This window comes from Neomonachus schauinslandi, chromosome 13 (assembly GCF_002201575.2).
Source record: "Neomonachus schauinslandi chromosome 13, ASM220157v2, whole genome shotgun sequence".
Classification (NCBI taxonomy): Eukaryota; Metazoa; Chordata; class Mammalia; order Carnivora; family Phocidae; genus Neomonachus; species Neomonachus schauinslandi.
In genome coordinates, this window is record NC_058415.1 from 89137998 (window position 1) to 89163592 (window position 25595).

At 43.5% G+C, this 25595-nt stretch overlaps 1 protein-coding gene across 2 annotated transcripts in view; it reads right to left on the minus strand.

Moving 5' to 3' along the window:
- Nucleotides 1–25595, minus strand: part of MED27 (mediator complex subunit 27) — a 202605-nt gene that overhangs the window by 58766 nt on the left and 118244 nt on the right. For both annotated transcript variants that reach the window (XM_021691218.2, XM_044920381.1), the window contains exon 4: nt 7304–7397. In XM_021691218.2, coding sequence (XP_021546893.1) covers nt 7304–7397 — 94 coding nt within the window. The remainder of the gene's footprint in view (nt 1–7303; nt 7398–25595) is intronic.

A 25595-nucleotide genomic window follows, 5' to 3' on the forward strand; every position in this document is an offset into this window, starting at 1 on the left:
TTAGTATTGCCATAAAAATCGTTCTGACTTTAGACTTCCTGAAAGGGTCTCTGACCCCTTGTTGCCCAACCATTATCGGGAGCTGCTGCCACAAAGAATGGATTTGATCTTTGGAAACGTCTTTTGGAACCAGGTTTGGTAAAGCAATTTTTGATGTGTCCAAAATGAAGTAGAACTATAAAAATGGATTTAGAAATTTTTTTTAATTTAATTTAGTTAACATATAGTGTATTATTAGTTTCAGAGGTAGAATTTAGTGATTCATCAGTCTTATATATAACATCCAGTGCTCATATCAAGTGCCCTCCTTAATGCCTGTCACTCAGTTACCCCTCCCCCCCCACCTCTCTCCTCCAGCAACCCTCAGTTTCTTTCCTAGGGTTAAGAGTCTCTTACAGTTTGCCTCCCTCTCTGTTTTTATCTTATTTTATTTTTCCTTCCCTTCCCCCACCATGTTCATCTGTTTTGTTTCTTAAGTTCCACATATGAGTGAAATCATATGGTATCTGTCTTTCTCTGACTGGCTTATTTTGCTTAGCATAATACCCTCTATTCCGTCCACGTCATTGCAAATGGTAAGATTTCATTCTTTCTGATGGCTGAGTAATATTCCATATACACACACACACACACATATATATACACATACCACATCTTCTTTATCCATTCATCTGTTGATGGACATCTGGGCTCTTAACATAGTTTGGCTATTGTGGACATTGCTGCTATAAACATTGGGGCGTATGTGCCCCTTCAAATTACTGTTTGCATCCTTTGGATAAATACCTAGTAGTGCAATTGCTGGGTCGTAGGGTAGTTCTATTTTTAACTTTTGGAGGAAACTCCATGCTGTTTTCCAGAGTGGATGTACCAGCTTGCATTCCCACCAACAGTGTAGGAGGGTTCCCCTTTCTCCACATCCTCACCAACGTCTGTCGTTTCCTGACTTGTTCATTTTAGCCATTCTGACTGGTGTGAGGTGGTATCTCATTGTGGTTTTGATTTGTATTTCCCTGATGCCGAGTGACGCTGAGCATTTTTTCATGTGTCTCTTAGCCATTTGTACGTCTTCTTTGGGAAAATGTCTTTTCATGTCTTCTGCCCATTTCTTGACTGGATTTTTAAATAAATCTTATAAAACGGCATTAAAAAAAAAAAAGCATTTAACAAAGAATTCCAATAATGTTCTGTGCTGTGACAAAAAAGCTGACACACGGGTGGAGTTTCCAAAAGCGACTGCTGGGAGTCACAGAACTTCAGCACTGGATGATCTTCAGAAATCTGAAGTTCAACCAAAGTCACTACCTGAATCTTTGTATGTCTGGGTAAGACATGTTTTGCTACTTTGGAGTTGTTGGTGGGGTGTAAATGAGTGCAACCACCTAGGAAAACCCTTTGGCGTTTTCATGGGCAGTCTGGGTGCCCTAACTCAGGCTTTCTCTGCTTTGGCACTTTGATTTTGGGCTGGATGACCCTTTGAGGTGGGGGGCTGCCCTGCTCACTGTAAGATGGCTAGCAGTGGTTCTGGGCTCTACCTCCTACATGCCAGCAGCACCCCTCCCCCCCGAGTTGTGACAAGTAAAAATGTTTCTAGACTTTACCAAATATCCCTTGGGAGGCAAAAATCACCCCAGCTGAGAACCACCGCCCTAAACTGAGCACTCTGCTCCTAGGAAAAGCTCTGGGAAAAACTTGAGCCCAGGGTCCCAAGAATATGAACAAGAATGTTCAAAGCAGACTGTTTATAGTATAAAAACCAAAACCAGGAACAAATCAATGACCACTAATAGAAAAAAGGATAACTAAATTAGCATATATTCATATAATGGAGTATTTCATATTAGCAAAATGAGTAAGCTATAGCTAAACCAACTATTTGAATGATATCAAGGGAAAAAAATGTTGAGTGAAAAAATTAAGTCCCTGAAGACAACGTATGATATCTTTTAAAAATAATTAATTACAACAGGTAAAATTAAAGAATACATTATTTAAGAATAGATACATACGTGTTAAAGCTTCCCTCGTAACAGGGCCGGGAAGAGAACGAAACACGAAGGGAGGGCTGACAGCTCCCTACGGGGCAGAGGCAGGGGACAGGAGGGGCTGCTCGCTGGGTGTACACGTTGCAGATAAATTCTAGCTCTGGGGTTGGGTGGTAGGTTCACAAATGTTCACTATATTATTAAAGAAATATGAATGCCTAGATGCCTAGATCAATGATGAGAAGTGTGTCATGAATCAAGGATCATGATCAATTCAATTCTACACCTAAGGTTAAGATAAAATTTAAAAAATCCCAGCCCTCCACATTGTCTGTGAGTCTGGTCCACTGCGGTGTGGCTTCCGCGGTCTCATCTCCTCCCCTGGCTCCCAGCACTCCAGCCATCCTTGCCTCCTTGGTTTTATCCGAACACACGCACACTGTCATCCCGCTAGGGTCTTTTGTTCCTGTGCTGCCCCTCCTGGCCCATCAGCACCTCGGCCCACTTCCGGCAGGTGCCTACTCATAGAGGGCTTCCCTGACCCCCAGCCCCACTCCCACGGCACCCCTCTCTCTCTCCAGCCCCTGCCCTGCTTCCTTCCCCCTTAGCCTTATCACCATCTGCCATCATATGATGCAACAACTGGCTGGTGTCCCGTCCATTTCCCATTCCACAACACAGCCTCCACGAGTGCATGGACCTCAGTCAATGCTGAGCAGCACCCATGACCATGCTTTTCTGTCCTGGTGCCCAGAGTATTTACTGAGGGAGTGAATAAATGCTTTAGGAACCTAGCTCATAAAACAGTCTGACGCCAGAGCTGGGACTTCTCAAACAGACTGGCCTTCACTGGAACTTCAAGGGTACAAAGGGTTGGAATACTGGTTCTCAAAACCTGCTGCACAGATTACCTGAGGCTTCGGTGGGGCACCTGTGAGATGTGCCTCTTGGGCTCTATCCTGGACCTACAGAATCGGAATGTCTGTGCTGTCTGCCAGGGATGTGCATTTCCCACACACTAGACTGGTGATTCTTGGGTCTACTATAGTTTGAGAACTATGGAACCCAGTGGAGAAATTGAAGCCCAGAATAGTTAAGCAGGTTAGCTGTTCAACAGTCTTTCCCACTGCGAGAGCTTCTGATAGGGCAAAATGAGATAATGTGTCTGAACGGTTTAAAAAAGATGTGTCATTCAAAAGCAAGGCATGAATATGTTAAAGAAATTAAAGCTTAGTTAAAATGTGTATTTAGAAAGATTGATAAATGAGTTTTCTCTCTTGTAAATCATATAACATAAAGATTAATTTATAAAATACCAAGGTATATTTCAAATATCATGGTTGAGGCGTCATCTTTTCTTCTTTTCTATGTTCGTATACCTAGTGAATCAGTCAAAACTTGTAGATTAATATTTTAAATGCCAAAAGAAGCCAGCTGCTTGTTCTAGTCTCTGACTCAGTTAAACTCTTACAATATTTTGACTGTTTGAAGGAAATTAATAATGGGATGTTAGGTGGTAGATTAACTGAAACTAAATATCAACATAGCTAGATTTATTTTTGGATGGCTGAGCTCATCCCTTCAAAGAACGGAAACAGGATTTATTATATCAGGAGTTATTAACTTACACAACACCAAAACAGCCCCCACCACCCCCCAACAGAGCAGAGAGCCAGCCACAGTGTATTTAAAGATTATGTAAGAGGCTGAAACTTTGTATTTCCTATCAGCTAGGACGTGGTGTTTCGAGGATACAGCCAATTACCTAAGGCTCACAAAGATGCCAGAAGAAGTTAAGGCGATAACTGTTCTGACAGCTCTGGCATCAAACTAGTACCAATGCTGACTGCCTCTTCCCTGAGCAGCAGGTCCCACTGCAGCCAAGATGGACAAACTGATACCTATGGAAGAGAAAGATGCTTTTGTCTGTCATCCGCATATCTCTGCAGCAAACCCTCCCTGAGCACCTACGGGTCCTCCCTTCCCTCCTCTAGCTCCCCCTCCCATGCATGCACTATCTGGGGGTCCGCACATGTGAAAGGGATACGTGTATATGCTTCAAGTCAAACGCAGTGCCCAGGCCGGAAGCTGGGCACTCCTAATGGTTCTGATGGGTTCTGAAGCCCTGATGCCTCCAGCCAACAAAGGAAGGTTGGTTTTGCTTTCGATGAGCCAAGCTGGCCCCAACCCCCTAGAAAAGTACCAAATTACAGCCTCCCTTTTCCCCTTCTACACTGATGTTAGACTGTGGCTCCCAATGACAGATCTTCGTACATCTGAGGCACTCTGCTGTTGCTTCTTGGCTTGGTGGGAGTGGGCGGGAGATCAGAACGGATCACCACACCTGCCTTTTGTTCACAGTACGCTCTGGAGTTCGATGACTTTACGTCGTTTTACTACGTATGTGCACAAAGATATCCGCCACCCCCCAAGCCGGTATTCATACACCCAAACTGGAAGAGATCCATAACAAGTCAGCAGAATGTGCTGATCGCAGTAGATCATGCTGCACAGATTAACTGGAGCCATTTCTGGGCCCCCAGAGTGTCCCCAAAGGACCGTCATCCTGCTCTGGACGCCCCTGGAGCTATCTTGGTTTTTGTCCCTCCTGGCAGATCAGCTCTACCTTCCAGTCTCTGAGCATCCAGCATCATTAGAAAGCAAAACAAAGACAAAAACCGAACCCTTTTCTTGCTTAAGTTAATCAGAGCAGGTTTCTGTTGACTGCACTCAAGGAAGCCTGGCTGACTCAGGAGGAGATGTCATTTTATTAAAAAGCACAGGTGCAATCTGCGCCTCGGTCAAGGCAGGTAAAAGGAGATGTCAGCAGAGACTACTCGTGTGTGTCCTGCTTCACCAGCCTTAACGGTCTGTCCTGGACAGTCTCGCTCATCTCCCGAAGCTTTCCAGAATACACTGTACTCCAGACGCATCTCCAGAAAACAACACTTCCAACTCTTGCCTACACCTCCTGCGGGGGTGCCCTCACTGCCTACAGTGCAGGTCCCAAACATTCTCCACTGAGGTCACGGGGAGCAGCTGCTGAGCAAGGGCAGGAGGGGAGGTGCTGATCCTGCTCCTCCGCCAGGTGAGCATTCCTTTCAGCCTCAGAGAAGGTGTCTGGGCGGCAGCAGCAAATGGGCCAGGGGTCTGCAACCTAATAAAATGCCATCTTGTGAAAGTAAAAGCCAAATCAAGCAGTTTTGTTAAAAGTATGATTACCCACCCAGCAATCTGATTCTGAATCAGATCTCCCACTGCTATTCCTATAAATATGCACCACCTTATGTGAATTCCTGTGTCACCTAAGGAAGGTAACAACTAGCTGGCTAGATGCATATAGTGTTCTCAATTAGCCATGCATGGGGGTAAAAATGCATATATAAAATGGGGTTCTTCCCTGAATTGAGCCCCTAAATTCCCTCATCGGTCTGTTAAAACAGCAGCTCCATGGGAAAGCAGACAGGACTGACAGGTCCTTGTGAAATAAAAGCCCACTTTCTCAGGTGGAAGTAACTCTAATATCTTAGACCTGTTTACCTATGATCCTGTTCCCTCTGCTCATTCCCTTCAATGCCAAATCCCTACCTCCATCATGAAATGGAAGCTCAATGACCCAGAAATAATTTGAACAAACCTATTTCACTGAGGATGCTCTCATTTTTATCTTCATTAACTCCTTGGTCCCTGTCAAGTATGCTGAAAGCAGGATTTATGTTTTAGCTGCTGGGCCTGGAGGATCTTAAAATTTAGACAATTTGTACATTTAACTGAGGCAAAAGATAGTGCATGTTTTGTAGACAGATACAAATTGTTTTCTTTTTCTATTAAAGAACACTGTATTAACTCATTCACTGTACTTTTTAACTGAAAGAATTTAAAGTAGCACGATACCCAATGTTCACTAATTTTTTCTCACAAAAGAAATAACACCCATTTGATAAGCCCACATCTCTTCCTTTCTTAAGAGAAAACCACACCCGCGCACACAGTAAGCCCGTTCTCCTCAGGTGAACAGCTGGAGGGATCGTGGCTCATCCTGGGTGACTGGCTCTTCATAAGATTCTGCAAAAGTAAAATGCTAAAGTATAGGGAGTTCACAAGAGGCCCCAAAGCAGCAGCAACTGACAAGACACAAAAAACACTCAGTCCTGAAGCTCACCTCCCTGATGCCCATGAAAAACCATCACTCTTGATTCGATTAATTCTACTTTTTGTAAAATGTGGTGGCTCCTCAAAATCTGTGTTCAGAGAAGTATTCTTCAAGCACACATTATCACAGAGTGCTAGAAAAGCTTCACATCCCTGAGGTGTCTATGCCTTTCTAATTAGTAATAAAACTTAGCATTTCTGTTCCACTATATTTCCCAATCACACCTGCCTTTGGTGAATTCATGCAAATGCAAACATCAGTGGTGCGGGTGTGAGGCCAACTTGCTCAGAGCAACTCAAAATCAGAAACAACAAAATTGGAAATCATCAGTGATAAGGTCTCAGAATACTTTCTTCAAATACATGATGGATTTTATAAGCGATTTTCCACAGAACCTGGTTCTATTTTTTTTTTTTTAGATTTTATTTATTTATTTATGGGGGGGGCGCGAGTGAGCAGGGGAGGGGCAGAGGGAGAGAGAGAATCTCAAGCAGACTCTGTGCTGAGTGTGGAACCCGACACAGGGCTCCATCTCACGACCCATGAGATCATGACCTGAGCCGAAATCAAGAGTCGGACGCTCAACCGACTAAACCACTCAGGCACCCTGAACCTGGTTCTATTTTAAGATGGTGTTTTTCTTAGCAGGATCCAATAGTTGGGCATTTCTTTTTTTTTTTTAGTTTTTTATTTATTTATTCATGAGAGTCAGAGAGAGAGAGAGAGGCAGAGGCAGAGGGAGAAGCAGGATCCCCGCCTAGCAGGGAGCCCGATGTGGGACTCGATCCCAGGACCCTGGGATCATGACCTGAGCCGAAGGCAGACGCTTAACCATCTGAGCCACCCAGGTGCCCCTAGTTGGGCATTTCTTTGAGACAATATAAAAGATTCACCAAAACATCCTGAACTGACTTACAGGTGGAATGGTCTTACAGTGTATTTCCTCTCTAGGTCATTCTTACATGGGCTCTGCAATTTCATTCAAAAGCCAAGTTTCAATGTGCAGAATTTTGAAACTACAGGATACCAGTGAAAAGAAATATGCTATTCACCATCAAACCGGGATTTAGTCTCCATTCTCTAGATCCTACGACACAGAGCCAGAGACAATCTTGAGGCTAGTCTTCTTCCACATGACCCTACAGACAGGTCAAGCAGAACTTACCAGAAGCATTGCTGATGTACCATTGGGCCTGGATAAGTGGATGGACATTTCAGGAAACATCCTGTCAATGCGGCTGATCACATCATCAACATATCTAAGTGGGAAAAAGAAATGCACACAAATGAACTGGAACCTTAGTCAAAGAAACACAAATCTACAGTGTACTATAAAGACTTCTCTCTTCAGCTGTTTATCAATGCAATATAGTCAAGAAGGCAAATGGGATTTATAAGTCTTTTTACAAAAAATACTACTCCCTTGTTCCTCCTTTTGCCTCTCAGGGCCAACCAGTTTTTAGTGCTTTCTTCTGGTATTTACCTCCATATTTCTACATGATATGTTTTTAATGCTAGTTCTTGCTTTTTTATTTCATTTTTTTAAGGTTTTATTTAAATTCTGGTTAGTTAACATACAGTGTGATATCACTTTCAGTTGTACAATATAGTGATTCAACAATTCTGTACAACATCCAGTGCTCCTCACAACAAGAACATTCCTGAATCTCCATCACCTATTTCACCCATCCCCCCACCCACCTCCCCTCTGGTGACCAGGAGACCAGTGTATTCTCTATAGTTAGCAGTCTTTTTTTTTTTTGTTTTTTTCCCCCCCTTCCCCCCCCCCCCTTTGCTCATTTATTTCTTAAATTTCACGTATAAGTGAAATCATATGGTATTTGTCTTTCTCTGGCTTACTTCACTTGGCATAATACTCTAGCTTCATCCATGTAGCTGCAAATGGCAAGATTTCATTCTTTTTTACATCTGAATAATATTCCTGTGTGTGTGTGTGCACATGCATATTTTTTCTTTTATCCATTCTTTATCTGTTCATCAACTGATGGATACTTGGGCTGCTTCCGTAATTTGGCTATTGTAAATAATGCTGCTACAAACACTGGGGTGCATGTATTCCTTTGAATTAGTATTTTTATATTCTTTGGGTAAATATTTAGTAGTGAGATTACTGGATTGTAGGATAGTTCCTTTTTTTAACTTTTTGAGGAACCTCCATACTGTTTTCCAGAGTGGCTACACCAGTTTACATTCCCACCAACAGTGCAAGAGGGTTCCCCTTTCTCCACATCCTCACCAACACCTGTGTTATTGATTTTGGCCATTCTGACAGATGTGAGATGGTATCTCATTGTAGTTTTGATTTGTATTTCCCTGATGATCAGTGATGTTGAGCATCTTTTTATGTCTGTTGGCCATCTGTATGTCTTCTTTGGAAAAATGTCTATTAATGTCTTCTGCCCATTTTTAAATTGGATTATTTCTTCTCTGGGTGTTGAGTTTATAAGTTCTTTATATATTTTGGTTACTCACCCTTTATTGGATGTCATTTGCAAATATCTTCTTCCATTCCATAGGTTACCTTTTAGTTTTGTTGACTATTTCTTTTGATTATGCAGAAGCTTTTTATTTTGATGTAGTCCCAGTAGTTTATTTTTGCTTTGGTCTCCCTTGCTTCAGGAGACCTATCTAGAAAAAAGATAGCTGATGTCAGAGAAATTACTGTTTATGCTTTCTTCGAGGACTTTTATGGTTTCAGGTCTCACATTTAGGTCTTTAATACATTTTGAATTTACTTTTGTGTATGGTGAGGAGAATGGTCCAGTTTCATTCTTTTGCATGTCGCTGTCCAGTTTTCCCAACACCATTTGTTGAAGAGACAGTCTTTTCCTCATTGGATATTCTTTCCTGCTTTGTCAAAGATTAATTGACCATTATAATTGTGGGTTCATTTCTGAATTTTCTATTCTGTTTCATTGATCTTCGGGTCTATTTTTGTGCCAGTACCATACTGTTCCGATTACTGTGGCTTTGGAATAGAACCTGAAGTCTGGAATCGTGATGCCTCCAGCTTTGCTCTTCTTTTTCAAGATTGCTTTGGCTCTTTGGGGTCTTTTGTGGTTCCATATACATTTTAGAATTGTTTGTTCTAGTTCAGTGAAAAATGCTGTTGGTATTTTGATAGGGATTGCATTAAATGTGTAGATTGCTTCAGGTAGTATAGACGTTTTAACAATATTTGTTCTTCTAATCCATGAACATGGAATGTCTTTCCACCTCTTGGTGTCATCTTCAATTTCTTTCATCAGCGTTTTATAGCTTTCAGAGTACACAGGCCTTCCCCTCTTTGGCTAGGTTTATTCCGAGGTATCTTACTGTTTTTGGTGCAACTGTAAATGGGATTGATGCCTTCATTTCTTTTTCTGCTGCTCCGTTCCTGGTATATTGAAATGCAACAGACTTCTGTACGTTGATTTTGTGTCCTGCCAACTTTACTGAATTTGTGTTGTCAGTCCTAGCAGTTTTTGGTGGAGTCTTTCAGGTTCTCTATATGTAGTACCATGTCATCTGCCAATAGTGACAGTGTTACTTCTTCCTTACTGATCTGGGTGCCTTTTCTTTTTGTTGTCTTATTGCTGTGGTTAGGATGCTTTTTCATTTTAAGCATGACCTAGTGACTTTCTTCTATAGGAGATCAGCATTTAGCTGCCACCATCCTGGCCACTGGGCTCCGATACAGAGGCTCCTCCCTCTGCCTTTCTGGTCTAGGGATGGCAACAGCTTCCTGTTGCTGCTCATCTCTGGTAGCCTCGCTGTCTCCTGTTTGGCTTCTCACCTCAATCACCTACATAACCAATTCCCTGGATTAAATTCTCTTGGTTTTAAAGACCTGAATTCCTATTTTCCTGGCTGGACTCTAATTCAAGTTATATCATAATTTTTGCTTAAGTCAGTATTTGGTGTGTACATTCTAAAATCTCCGCATATATATTTAAAAAAAAATTTTTTTTTTGAGAGAGAAAGAATCCTGAGCAGGCTCCATGCCCAGCATGAAGCTGAACGCAGGGTTTGATCGTATGACCCTGAGATCATGACCTGAGCCGAAATCAAGAGTTGGACACTCAAGTGATTGTGCCCCAAATCTCTGTGTATATTTTAAGTAGTTGAGCCACACAGGAGCTCATGAGTACATACATTTATTTGTACAGCTTTCTGTTCTGCCTTGATTTTCACTTGGTTAGTTTTCTTTTTTTTTTTTTTTTTTTAAAAGATTTTATTTATTTATCTGACAGAGAAAGACACAGTGAGAGAGGGAACACAAGCAGGGGGAGTGGGAGAGGGAGAACACTTGGTTAGTTTTCTATGTGCCTACTACAATGTTATCCCTGAACTCTCTACCCGACTCTAAAACTTCTCTCACTACAGTCAGACATACCAGGCAATCTGTCAGTTCCATTTTTTCGTGGACACATTCCTGCAAAAGAAATTCTTCTCTTTTTCTGGCCCAAATGGAACTTAACTCTCTTAAGGTTTAATAATCACCAACATTAGGTACTTAGCATGGTGTCTGGCACATACTAAGGACCGGAAAATTACAAATACTCTCTCTGGGACATGATGGGCCTGCTCTGCAGAAATGTCCTCTCTTAGCAGGATGAATTCTCCCCACCAGTGGAGGCTCACTGTGATGATGCCAATCCACAGCACCAACATAGCTGGGTCTGGCTCATATCCTTTGAGAATAAAATCATACCAGCATTTGTGCTTACCACCCAATCACACTGGGGATGTATAATTCAATAGCTGAGATGCAAAACTATCTATTAAGGGCTTTGTATTGGATTTCGTATCCACTGGATATGATAAATTAAATTACATATCCATTAGATCAGGGACATATAAAAGCTATGTTCTCTTGGGGGGAGAGGGAGAGTAACTCTACTCACAGCATGAAGATTTCAGTTCAAAACCAGGGGCTCACAAGAGATAGCAGACAACACAATGCCATTTGTTAAAAAGTGAACACCAGTGTGTCAGTCCTGAAAGTCAGGGAGTAATTGTACTGATGAACCGGTCAGGTTTTCCTTAGAGAATGTCCTGTACAGTTTCAGACTTGGAGCTGAAGGGAGGGAGAACCATAGGGGGCCCAGTCGTAAGTAACAAGGACAGTAAGCAGACTGGAGCAGCGGTGTGTGAGAAGAGGGGGTGTGGAAGGCCACTTGCTCCTGGGAAAGGGGGTTGACGGGAGACTGACATCTTTCAAGGGTGTGAGCGGCTTTTAGGAATTCAGCACCAAACAGCTCCCTCCCACCTCTAGAAAGGACTGTAAGATAAGGGCAAGGCCTTAAAAAGTGAACTAGCTCAGAAAGAATGGGAGGTATTTCTTAAAAGCAAGGCCCAAACGCTACTGATTTTTTTTTTTAAGATTTTATTTTTTAAGTAATCTCTACATAGACCCAATGTGGGGCTCAAACTCACAACCCCAGGATCAAGAGTCATGTGCTGCACTGACTGAGCCAGCCAAGTGCTCCCCCACACCATTCTGTTGATCTTGTTTAAAAAAGATCTTATTTATTTACGAGAGAGAGAGAGAGAGAATGGCTGTGCGCAAACCGGGGAAGGAGCAGAGGGAGAGGGACAGCAGGCTCTACACTCAACACAGACCCCCACGCGGGGCTCAACCCCACCACCCTGAGATCATGACCAGAGCTGAAATCAAGAGTCAGACGCTCAACCGACTGAGCCACCCAGGCGCCCCTCCCATTCTGTTGCTTTTTAAAATGGCTGAGGAAACCACCTTTCCTGGATGGTAAGGAACAGACCAAGACACCGCACCTCATCTCGCACAGTCCCCTTCTAGATTCATAGCTTCATGATACAACCTTGGCTTTAGGCGTAAACGCTACAAACGGGTAAAAAGATGAAGGAAGGAGGAAGCGAACTCATGTTTCATCACTGCCTGATGTTTTTTTTAAGTGGTGGAAGACACATGGCAAACTTCATGTCAAAAGCTTACACCAAGTCACTGGAAACATTTCTGCATTTACATACCTATTTTCTAAATCTGTGTGTATGGTTGAAACCCAGTTACTTCAGACTCAGCAGGAAGCAAACATCCACTGTCCTGTGTGATTGGAGGTCACTGCTAAGTATATGCTAATGAGGAGGGGGTGGGCAATGTCTTCAGAACCAATCCTCAATCAATAATCATCGTAACTCTGGACAGGAGAATGCAAATGAATAAGCGGGACTTCAGTATAAAGGTAACATCATAATTTGCTCTCCCTTGTACCTTTCACCTTGAAGTTTCAAAATGCTTTCTGGAAAACCTGTCTCTTTAGTAGGCTAGGGAAATAGGGGAATGAGTAGGTTACCCGATGATTCCAGAAACCAAGCTCTGCGCGTGGATTTCTAGGATTCCACACCAACTACCTGACTTTGCTGGCTTTTTAGTGAGGGCCAGAGTTCTAAACAGGCAGACAGCAAATGTCCCCTGCTGCTTCTGGATTCCTTTATTTATGAGATCTGTCAACACAGGACAGTGGAGAGGTCTGGGGTGGCACATTTGGTTTCCTCCCCCATCAGGGATCTCAGATGAGGCTCAGCAAACTCAATCCAAAGATTTTATGAAGCAAAAATGAATCTCAAGGAGACTGTTTTTCATTCACACGCCTAACATAAAGGAGATGCAAATTTTCTTTTTACAGGTGACATTATGTATTTGCCAAAAAGAGAAAGAGAGAAAGTCAGCTGCGTTTTTAACTGAGGAAAACAATGTCTAAATCCTAGAAGCAAAAATCAAAACATTTCATTTTCAGATACACCCAACCTTTAAAACGCAAATCCGCCACTAGTTACTTGACAGAAATAAGGAAAGCTAGGAACGTCAAATTATAAAGCCGGATGGCAGGGGAGGTGGTCTTCGCCGTACCACCTCCTTGGCAGCACTTCTAGGGATGCTGCCTCCCGAGCCTGCGAGCTCGCCAGCGTCTGCACAGAGCTCGGCAACATGTCACGTCCCACTTTGAGTGCAGGGCTGGGGACAGGTAGGAACAGCATGCTCTCCTCCTACACGTCCACCATATGCTCCACTCCATTCTGTGGCAGGATCAAATTCCTTTAATTTTTACCTTTGGAATACAGGCAAACAAGCAGTAACACAGCAGTGGTGACTAGTTTACACTTGAGCAGACGCGGCACGGAAAGACATTAATTTAGTGCCAAATTGAGCAGTGAGTCACAATTTGCACATATCTGTCAACCTGTTAACAGGGTAATAACTTGGAAAGATTGCTGTTCCTATTTACATTACGGAGGCCTTTCGCAACGGTGAGCTGCTGGAAGCTCTCCTCCCAGAGCACTCAGCCGAGATGGGGCTCATGGTCCAAGAATCGGACTAGAAACACTAACTCCTAGAAATCACAGGTTCAGATCAAGGTGTGGTTCAGAACTTCAATATTTTCAGGCAGAAAGTTAACTTTAAGCAATGAGAGAATCCAATTTCCCTGTTCTGCTCCCCAGTTGCAGTCAGACTCTCCAATTTTTCCCAGTGCAATCCCACCAATTCTCAAGGTTTGTAAAGGCTTCCTTAGGACTAAGCTTCCATCGCCACGACTTCAACATCTTGGCAGCATCAGAAATGATCACGCCCTTCTCAGATTTCTAACATCAATTTTGAAGCCTTATAAGTCTTGTTCTTTCTGATTGTCTTCAAGTAGCTTGGCCTGCTCCTTTCAATGTCCTTATTCAGAGAATTAAGAAACACCAGGCAATCAGAGGTCCTCTTATCAGAGGACCCGTCAATCCAGGAATGAGCAGCATCTCCAAGAGGCGGCTCCCCCTACCACATCTCACAAGGCAGCCCCTGGACTGCTGGACCGCCACCCCAGCATCTCCACCCCATCACCCCACTGTAGCCTCATGGAATGACACACAAACACTGCCTCCAAAACCTCAAGGCTTTCTGCAAACACATAAAAGACTATCAGGCTTTCCAATTTCTTTTATCGGCATGTTTTAATCTTCCTGGGTCACAGAACTCTCTAGGAAGGTACTGAAAACTAAAATGCACATCTGTATAGCATTTTACATATAGCTGTTTGCAGTTCATAGGCCCCTTTAAGTCCATTCCTGAACCCCAAGTTCAGAATAACTGCTCTAGACCTGTTTTGGAATGGAGGTATCTGGTTTTCTTCTTTGTTCTTTTCTGAATGGTAAGTTTTATTTCTCAACAAAGCTGCCTTCATTTGAGAAATAAGTTTGTACTTGCTGCAGCCTAGAAGTGAACACCCTGAAGTAATATAGGGGTACGATGACTGGATCAGTTCTTGTAATCTTAAAATCATGCTTCCATGATGGAGTCCAAGGTTAGTTTTTGTTTGTTTGCTTATGTTTAAACACCTGCCTCTCACTGACTCCAATGAAGTCAAGGACCTGCTTCTGTGACCTTAGAGGTCACCTGAGAGCAAGTAACCATCTCTGCCCTCCAAAGTGCATCACCTGTGCTTTCTAGAAGCTCCTTGCTTGCATCAAGAAAGAGGTCCCTGCTTTCTGCATCACTGCTTAAGACACGGCTCAGTGGTGAGCTTAAGTCTCGAGTCCTGAGGGGGCTGAGGAGGCTCCTGTCGCTCCAGCCTCAGCTGGCCTCCTTCCATGACCCCGAGCAGGCTTGCACTACCTTGCACGCTGTGCACAACCTGCATTCTCTGCCTGGAAGAGTCTTCCCACAACCATTTCTGCTTCCGTGCCCAGATCAGTCCAGCTCACGCTTCAAGTCTTTGGTTCCCAGCTTAAAAGACACTTTGTCAGGGAGCCTTCCCGGACCCTCCCCCTTGGCCCCCATCAGTCAGTGTGCCCTACACCTCACTTCTATGGCACTTCTAATTCTCTTTGTGGCTCCCATCCCAGTTTAATTAAGCAATTTTTCTAGTGATTATTTGCTTAGTGCCTGTCTGCCTGAAAGGATTCTCTGTGGGCTGGGATGGCTGCTTTATTCAATGCTGAAGCCCAGCACCTTTGCCGGGGTGCCTGGTACCCATTAGATGCTCCTTAAATATTTGCTGAATGAGTAGACAGGACATTAAAAGTAAGCCAAGACCCAGGCCAGGCAGGGAGGACACAAGTAAAATGCAAAGTTGTCTGTTGCGGACGAAGATCGGAGGTGCTGGAAAGGGCATTACATTCGCCACCAAAAGGCACAAACAACAGCAACCGGAGAGCGCCACAGACAAACCTCAAAGAAAGCAGGAGAGATTCTTCAAAGTCTTACAGCTTCATATGCAGCTACAAAATCCCTGCATCTGTTTTAGTAGAAGCTCAATGCCTCTTAGAAGCAAGAGCCTTCTAGGGGTGCCTGGGTGGCTCAGGTGGTTAAGCGACTGCCTTCGGCTCAGGTCATGATCCTGGAGTCCCGGGATCGAGTCCCGCATCGGGCTCCCTGCTCAGCGGGGGGTCTGCTTCTCCCTCTGACCCTCCTCCCTCTCATGCTCTCTACCTCTCATTCTCTCTCTCAAATAAATAAATAAAATCTTAAAAAAAAAAAAAAAAAAAAAAGAAGCAAGAGCCTTCTAAAGGAGTGCGCTGTGTTACTGACGTACCGGTTTTAAAATGTTGCTTTTAACGAACTAATTAATTCTGCAAAACATTAGTATAAAGATGCGTGCTACCAAATTGGGATTACAATACCAAAATGATAACAAAACTGAATGTGGAAGACATTTCTAAAGATATCAGTTTTGCAAAACATTAATTTTCTACTCCACACGTTAAAATATATTGCAAACTATTTGTTATTAAAAGCCTTAAAATAATTTGCTGGACAGATGGCTTGGTTCTCTAAAGTCTGACCCCTCCTCAAAAGAAAAAAAAAAAAAACACAAACCCAACCAACAAACCTGGACTCCAGCCAGCGATCCTATGTTAGTGAGATGTTTAGCAGCTCACCAGATTTAAATAGCATCTACCCCACACACTGTGTATGACACATGCTGTTCATTTCCCCCACCCGTACAAAATCTGAAAGTTATAGGTGCATGTATTAATAAACCACCTTTTTGGGGAGAGGGTAACGCCCAGCAGCTATCAAAAAAAGACAATCATTTGCACGCTCTGAAAATGATTCAAGATTTTCCTCCACACCTGTCCAGAATGATGAGTCCAAGAGGACTGCCAGTGGGTGGGAACAGAAGGGGGTTTGTTTAATTCCTCCACGAGAACGAGACTGCCTGAGACTCAACAATCGGTCTCAATATATGCTGAAGAAAGAAGACGGGAAACCTAGGTCCAACTTCTCAGATTTGTTAAGATATTTGTAACATGTCTGTGAAAGCCTTCCAGTTATTCTCTCGAGAAAATGAAAAGTATTTTCTCAACTGTACATGAAAAGGCAAGACTAGATGTATCACAGACGGGAACAAGAGCGTTTGCTTAGCTTTCTGCTCCATCTTTTAGTACACTGCTTTGCTCTCCCTGCCCACAATACTAATTGTGCTATTACTCTCTTCTAAGGAAAGACACTCAAAACTTCACAATCTCTTTATGGAAACTCAACACCGAAGCAGAGAGGGCTGTCAAGATTAGGAAGAGCTACTTTCTCGGAGTGAAATGGTGGCCAGGTCAGAGAAGTGGAAGGGAGCTTTCCCCTGTTCTCTCCTTAGAAGCTTATTCAACTATGTGAATACGTTACCTGAACAAATGCAGGAGAACCACCAGGGCAAGCAAACAAAAGCTATCCTACATTTCCTCAAGCTGAAACAAATGCACAAAGACCCATCACATACAGAAATACAGAAACGAACCTGCCTGCCTTTCTTCTTCCGGGGCTGGGGCCACACAGCCTAGTAAATTCACAGGTGTGCATGAACTAGAACACAAGGCAAATACCATCTAAACTAGAACTCTTCTTCCACATGATTTAGAGAGGTCATGCATTGTAAACTATCCCTATTAGATCTATTAATACATATTTACTGGGTGCCCATAGTGCTCGACAAACAATGACTGTGTTCAGGAAATGCTATTAAACCCTTAGGACAGGAAACGGTGGAATGAGCTGCCCAAGAAGGCTTTCTGTGAGCGCCGGCTGGCTGCAGGGATGGCTGGCTCTGGCCTGTGCTTTCTGCTGCAGAGTCAGGATGAGCAGGAAAGTAGGTATTGCTTTCCAGGTTTCAAAGCACTTCTGCATTCCTTATCTCATTTGTTCGCTCAGCAACTCTGGGAAGTAAGAAGGGCGAGTCCAAAATTCCCGTTTTATAAATGACAGAAGAAAGAAAGTTAAGCGACTTGCCCAAGGGAGCAGCACAGCTGAGCATCAGAGCTGAGCCCAGAACCCACGTCTGATTCCCCACTTTAGGGGTTCCTTGCACACCACAGTGCTCTCGTTAGGCCTGTAAGGATTCCACAGAAAAAGTAGATTTCATTTTTGTCATTCCCCAAACTTTTTATATAACAACAGACAAATTTTAGGAGCATATTAACAAAATGAAATCAATTTATGATTTCCTTTCTTCCCAGTCATTCAGGAAATATTCATTCAGTGCCTAAGTGAGCCAGGGACACAACACTGAGTAAGGTGGACTCCATCCTCACGGGGCTTACACTTCACTTGCTGACAAGCCATCTTCCGTCAAGGCCACAGGCTGATTTCCAGAAAAACAGGACAACTAAGTTAAATTTCCTTCCATTCTCCTGTTGGGTTTTTGACATGGCAACTCTCAATTAATGTGCAAAATTGTCAGGTAACAGGAAGGGGCGAAATACTTGTGCATTTTATATTAACGATTAAACATTCAGATTATCTGTGGGCCCCAGTGTTTCCTAAAACATTTAAACAATGTATTAAGCTTAGGAAAGAATAATAATTTCACTCAACATCTACCTCCTCTACAAGCCCTTACATGTTAGAGAGAGAGAGAGAGAGAGAGAGAGAGAAAACCCAAACAAGAAAAAAACCCATATTGAGCTTTCCAGCAACACCAATTAGCAATAGTTACTAAATCAGTCCTCTCCAGTCAGATCTGGTGAAATGACACTCGGAGCTCAGATGGGCAGTGAGGCATGTGTGAACAACTCACACTGTGAGAAAGCACCCCGGGGCCTCTGACTTTCAACCAGGGAGCTGGTCAGGACAGACGATGCCTGCTGGAAAGCTATACCCCTTCCCAAATTCCCACAGCTTTCTTTCCCAGCCTCGGTTACAGCTGAGGCCTGGTTTACTAAATGCAGACTGGCCTGTTCACATTTGGCACTTAACGGCAATGCTTTCACGTGGTGACCGCGTTCCGCTAATTCAGAATTTGCTGCTCACGAGTAGGACCAGATTTTGTTCCTATCTGACTTTTAGTGTCCCTGAGAACATACATGGTAGATTTCACAAAGAGAAATGCCAAAGACAATGCAAATAATCGCTGACCACCTAACTTGTTCCAACCATAACAATACATTAGGCAAATGCAGAAATGGCCAGAAACAGCCAACACGTTTCAGGAAAACATAAAACTCTTCCCCAACCCCCTCCTGGGACAAATATGCTTGTATGACACAAGTTTTATTTTCACTCATCAGGCCATCACTCCTTGAGGAGAGAGGCCCACCTGTCTCCAGTCCCTGGATGATTTTGCACTTAATACACATTTCATAAGCATTCCGCAGACGGGACTGGGTTAACCAGACTGGATCAAGACTAAATAAAAAATAAAGAGTCAGCAAAACCGTGTTTTGTAATTGTTCCTTTTATAAAAAGTAACAAATTCTAAACCAGAAAATACCACCCACCAGTTTGTAGACACAGTGAGGTTGTCTCTTTCTGCTCCCTTTCTGCCAGCAGCTGGGTTAGAAGGCCGACTTGATGACAACAAATGGAAAGTAATGGAACTCGAAGCACATCTTCCTGGGTAGGGTCTCTTGATGGGCACTCAGGGGGCTTTCCCAAACACGGCTGCCTGGAGCACTCGCTGCCTGACTCCTCGTCCCTAATGTGACCCCCTCTGTTTCTCTGCTGGCCCAAACCTTCAGCAGAAGACCCCCCTATGAACGACGGCCTTCATAGTACATTCCACAGTCTCTTGCACACATCTGGTACACTGACTGTTTCAGGTTTACCTTTCCTACCAGACGGAAAACTCTACAAAGGGGAGGCACAGTCCGTTTTGTTCCTTGCCGCCAGCCCCCAGTACACTGTCCAGCGCACACAGCAAGCATTCCATGGACACCTGCCTGCATGGAGACTCCTCGCAAGTGTCCGCAGCAGAGCAGAGCCTGAGGCCGGGGCTTAGGAATCCCATGGACCCTGACACTCTCCATCTCACTCTGCCCTCATCCCAAATTACTTAAGGCTCTCCAAGCTTCGGTTTCCTCCTCTGTAACATAAAGATAAAAGCACCACCTTCTCCATGCGGTCACTGTGGGAATTAAATGAGAACGGAGCACATACAGCACAGCACTTGGCAGAAAATAAGCAGTTAGCAACATCAGCTGTTCCTTTTATATGTACAAATACTGCCTTTTTCTTCAGAAACTTTTGCTTGAGTCTGGAGGAATAAAAGCCCCAGCCAAGTCAACCACAGACTAAAAACTGCTTGAAGAATAAGCATTAAAGGTAGGGAATGCTCTTCCTGGTGTCCTGCCCATTTTTAAACACATGACTGCACTGTAGTTAGTAAGGAGAGTTCTTTTCATTATTTTCGAAGGAAGGCAGACAGGAGAGAGGGAAAACTGTTGCTGATCCGGGAACAGGGCTTAGTATGGAAGTGGGATGGAGTGCCTAGATCTGGCTTCAAGAACGGGATTGAGACTGGATTCCTTTCCTGCCCCTCCACATCACCCTTCCCCCTTCCTCCACTCTGTGCTGTGTGCCAGGAGGCTGACTTACACACAGGCTCCATCAACAAGCCTTCTAACCTCTGGCTTCCAGTTGGGTGGCCGGCCGATGGGAGACACTAGCTGGAGATTCAGGGGGCGGAAGTCTGAAGGCTTGGGTCATGGAGGGCAGCTGTGACAACTCAGTACTGACAAATACCAAGGACCCCCAACCTACAGCGATGAAGGTCTGGTTCACCCCCCATCCGGCACAAGTATGAGCAGCAGAGGGTAATGAGGACTTAGCCTGGGGGGGTGGCACAAGTTGGCTAGGCCGACTCACTTAGATTTTGTTTCCAGCTGCAGGGGGGCGGTAATAGCTACGTTTTGTGTTCCCTGTTTCTCCAACCCCCCTGCCCTCCTACCTTACATAAATATAAAGAGCATGGGGTGGGAGTAAGACCAAAGAGACACGCTCCCTTCCAGACCAACCTTCTCCTCCAGTGTGCCCTGCCCCGACCAGCTGAGCCATGTAGACTTCCACAACGGGCTCCTTTCCCGCTGGCTTCTAGATGGGTTTGGTGGAAGGAAGGCACGGACAGGCGATGTGGGAGGTAGAAGGTGGGAAGGTGAGGGCAGATACTCTGCCGGCACAGTCACCAGGAGCGGGCAGCATCCCTCATCACCGCTCTAACTCGGGCTTCCTGTAAGCACACCCTTCGGGGAAGAGCTAGCTGCAGGGACTGCACCACTCCCTGAGGTTCCCCGACACCCGCCCGCACCTTTGGTAACAGTCTTCTGTAACGTCTCCTCAAACTGGAAATAGTCCCCTTGTTGGAGTTTCCTCCCAGGACAGTAGAAGACTCTTCTCAAGTAAAACATACGCCGTTAAAACCAGCCCGGCCATTTCCTCACTAGAATAAGAAAAATGGTAAACTGAAAAACAGTCAAACTAACTGAGGGTAATGGTGATATGAAAAGTCTAAACTGGTAATAAAATAAAACTTTACAGAGCCTCTGCTTAGTACTTAATTCAACATCATTCATTCAACAAATATTTCCTGGAATGTTTTAACAGTGGCTATGGGTAGTTTTGAAATGCATGGCATTCAGACAGAATAAAGGAATCACAATGAAAGGACTGCCCCCCTGAGAAACGGTGATCCCAGTCTCATCTTCTGCCCCTCCCCTCGTTCCCTCGTAAAGGGACGAGTGCCTCTAAGCCACAGGCAGAGAGCATTCCTTCTAGGACCACTGCAAGTACTAGTTTGCTTTCTCTCTCTCTAAGGCCACTGTCAAATTCACATTTACCCCAGATTAACAATCTCCATAGTGTGACGTGTATATTCACAAAGTGGTACATGAGATGATGTTAGGTGATACAGATGGACATTTTTCATTTGAATATATATGTATATAGAAAAATACATAGCTAGCAAATAAAACCTGTGATTCCATTCCTAGAATGAGGCTAAGTTTTAATAATGAGTTTATTTAAAGAAAAATATTATGCAAATAATAAAAGAGCCAACCAAGGTTATGGCAAAAATCCTAAAGGTGGCTTGTAAATGACTGAGTAGAGAAACCCCCTTCAAGTAAGGCAGGTAATTAAACAGCTTGGTTCAAAAAGATTTTGCTTGTCTTTGTAAATTGTGTTTTTTTCCATTCTAAATAAATCTTGCTTTTCGCATACATCTGGAGATACTGAAGAGAGAGAAATGGATAAGCATCCTAGGAGGGGCCAGGCTGTTTAGGTCAGCAATACTGTGAAGCAAGGGCTGTGGATGATCAGTCACCCCAGGAGCTGACTACACTGGAACGTGTGTCTGGGAATGTGCAATTTGAGCATGGGAAGCGGGTCTTCATAATAGAAAATAAAATGACTTTCACATAGGCAGCAGCATGAATGGCCACTGACCCCAAAATTCCTTTTGTCATCTAAGAGGAGTCAAAAATTATGCCATGACACATTTCTCCCAGTGGAGCCAAAGCTAGGATTCTACCTGAGACAGGTAGGTGATGCTTGCAGGCTCTGAACAAACTCTCAGAGGGCGCCCTCTACAGGTGTATAGCGGCGTCACCAAACTACAAACACAACGCTTCTCTTTACTTCCCTAAACTGAGAAATCTTGTGGCTGTCTTTTCAAATCCTGCACAAACTCTTATACAGTGCAAATCAGAGGAGAAAGACAGTTAATCAGTTTGACCTCCTGCTTACCCACACCATCACTCCTCCTCTGAGCCCTACCTGTAAGTTCAGTCCCCGCAGCACCCTATCCCAAGGAAACTTTCCTCTGCCCAGGGAGAGGGGAAAACTTCAGGGGAATAAAGCCCATCATTTAGAAAACAAAGAAGGTCATAAGAATGATTTAAAAAACAAAGAAAAGACTAAAAGCTCAGAAGGGTGACTTCATCCAGAAGATATAACAAATCCTAAATGCTCCTAAACAGAGTCAATGACAGGACTTTCTTAGTATTATTAAAATAAGCAGATAGAAAATCAGTAAGATAGAACATCTGAACAATGCTCTCAACTAACTTGGCCTGAATGACATATATATCCTACATCCCCAAACAGGAGAACATACAAACTTTTCAAGTCTCAGACCATAAGCTAGGTCTTAAAACAAGTCTAAAAATCATGCAGAATGTGTTGTTCTCTGACCACAGCTGAAGTTAAAAATCAATAACAAAAATATATCAGGAATTGGGGCATCTGGGTGGCTCAGGTGGTTAAGCGTCTGCCTTCGGCTCAGGTCATGATCCCAGGGTCCTGGGATTGAGACCCGCATTCTTCTCCCTCTCCCTCTCCCTCTGCCTGTCACTCCCCCTGCTTGTGCTCTCTGTCAAATAAATAAAATCTTAAAAAAAAAAAAATATATATATATATACACACACACACACACACACATATGTATATATCAGGAAAGCCCCCCAGATATTTAGAAATTGAACAACATACTTCCTAATAATTCATGAGACAAAGAATGAATCACAAAGAAAATTAGAAAATATCTTGAACTGAATGATAATAAAAATATATGAAAATGTGTAGAATGCAGCCAAAGCCATGCTTGGAGGGCAGTTTATAGTTCAAAAGAGCTTACACAAAAAATGAAAAATGAGTGAAAGATCAAAGATCTACACTTCCATTTTAAGAAGTTAGAAAAAGAAAAGCAAATTAAACCCAAAGTAAGGAGAAGGTAGGCAATAATGTATGTAAATAAATGAAATAGAAAACAGACAAAAAGTAGAGAAAAATAATTGAGATAAAAAACAGATAATTTGAAAGAAAATAAGTAAAACTGAGAAATCTCTAGCTAGACTGATCAAGGAAGAAAAAAGAGCAAAGACACAATTTACCAATATCAGGAATGAATGAGGAGATACCACTCAGACTTCAGAGACATTAGAAAGGTAGTAAGGGAATATCATGAACGACATAATGCCAATGTACTCAATGACTCTGATGACATGGATAGCCCCTGCGACATAAATCAGACAACTGATTAAGAAGAAATAAAAACCTAAGGAGCTCCTACTGAATTGAATTTGTTATCTTCTTAAAAACTGATTTTGTTATCAAAAACTTTCTCAATAAAGAAAGCTCCAGGCCCACATGGGTTCACTGGTTAATTCTACCAAAAATTTAGGGAAGCAATAACATGAATTGTACAGAAACTTTCAGAAAAAAGAAGAGGGAACGTTTCTCAATTCATTTAATGGGGCGAGTATCCTCCCCGATACTGAAATGAGACAAAGCCACTACAATAATGTATTCCTCATAAACAAAGGCACAAAATTCCTTAACAAAATATTAACAAATAGAATCTAGCAATACACAGAAAAGATAATATACCATGACCAAATGTATTCCAGAAAAGTAACCTTGGATTAACATTCCAAATCAATCCATGCTGTAGTGTATACATAAAACGGAGTATTATTCAGCACAAAATAGTTGTACTTTATGTAAATTATACCCCAATAAATTCAATAAAGTTGATTTTTTAAAAAAGTTTTTTTAGATTTTATTTATTTATTTATCTGACCGAGGGGTAGGGGAGAACAAGCAGGGAGAGCTGGGGAGGGAGAAGCAGGCTCCCCATTGAGCAAGGAGCCCAATGCGGGGCTCAATCCCAGGACCCCAGGATCATGACCTGAGCCCAAGGCAGATGCTTAACCAACTGAGCCACCCAGGCGCTCCAATAAAGTTTTTTTTTTTTTTAAGATTTTATTTATTTATTTGAGAGAGAGAGACAGTGAGAGAGGGAACACAAGAGTCTGATGCTTCACCAACTGTGCCACCAGGCACCCCTCAATGAAGTTGATTTTTAAAAAAAACATTTAGAATATGTGTTGAATTCTCTAAACTAATCTTAAATATTAAATATGGGATGAGAGTCAAATGAAATGGTTTTCAGTAAGTCTGGGGAGACAGGCAAGAGAGTGGATCCCTCGGGGACTCAGCGGGTCTGGTCCCACGGCTGCACCCGTGTCGGGGAGACCAGGAGCTGCACTGTAGCTCTCATCACGTGAGAGCCAGCACCTTGGAATCACAGGCCCAAGGCTCAGGCACAAAGGCTGGGTTTCATCACCACTTCTGCCTTCTCATCGGGAGCCTGGGCCCGATCTTTATGGTTGGTGAAAATGGACACGAATCCATCCCAAGGAGATGCAGCCCCCACCTGCCAAGTGCGCCCCACGGTGGTCGACTTTCAGCAGGGCGACCTCATACAGCGAAGCCCTTCTGGCCTCCATATTTGCCCATCTGGACTATTAAGCATTTCACATGCTTTTGAATATAAAAAATACTTTGGTTATATTTAGATCTGTATATTACTACCAAAAATAAGATATTTCCCTCAAAATAATTTTTGGATAGAAAATATTTTCTTTTCCTGTTGAGAGGGAACAATGAATAAACCAGGAAGGCACTCGATCTGGAGTCCCACTGGGTGGGTTCAAGTCCTGGCTCCCCTAAGTGAGGCAAATTACTGGGCTTCAACTCTCCTCTTGAGACGAGGATAACAAGAGTATCTTTCAGGGGGTGGTTGTGACGACTACAGGAGATAATGCATGGGAAGAATTAGCACATTTCCTAGTATCTCTCTCACACACACAGTAATACTAGGTTCTATAATGATGATGGTAAGTGAGTACATCAAACTCTCACCCAGGATCCGAGTAACTGGGTCCTTTCACCAATGTGCCCTCCATCACTTCTCCTTTACCCATGGTGTGTGGGGCAGGTGGTATGGAAAGGCCCAGGCTCTTCCCTGGCCCTCCTAACTCACTTGTGGGCTGCGGTGGACAGCTCTTCTAGCCCGTCTGGCTTTAGTTTCCTCTTCTTCGGAAAAGGAAGGTCTCTGACGGTCCTTCTAGTTCTAGTCAGTTCAATATACATTTCCTCAGAGTGTACGATATACACAAACAATACACAGTTCTAAAGACTCTCCATCTTTGAATGGTACATATGGTGATTATTCTAGAAAACTCCTTAGCCTTTGTGAATGATTGTAGTAACTGGAATCTACTGTACTTGAGAGATTTTAGTAAGATCCATCACCTCCCCCTGCTTGCCCGAGAGAGCACGTGCGCACAGGTGGGCAGGGGGGTGTGGCAGAGGGAGTGGGAGAGAGAGCATCCCGAGCAGGCTCCATGCCCAGCGCAGAGCCTGACACGGGGCTCAATCCCATGAC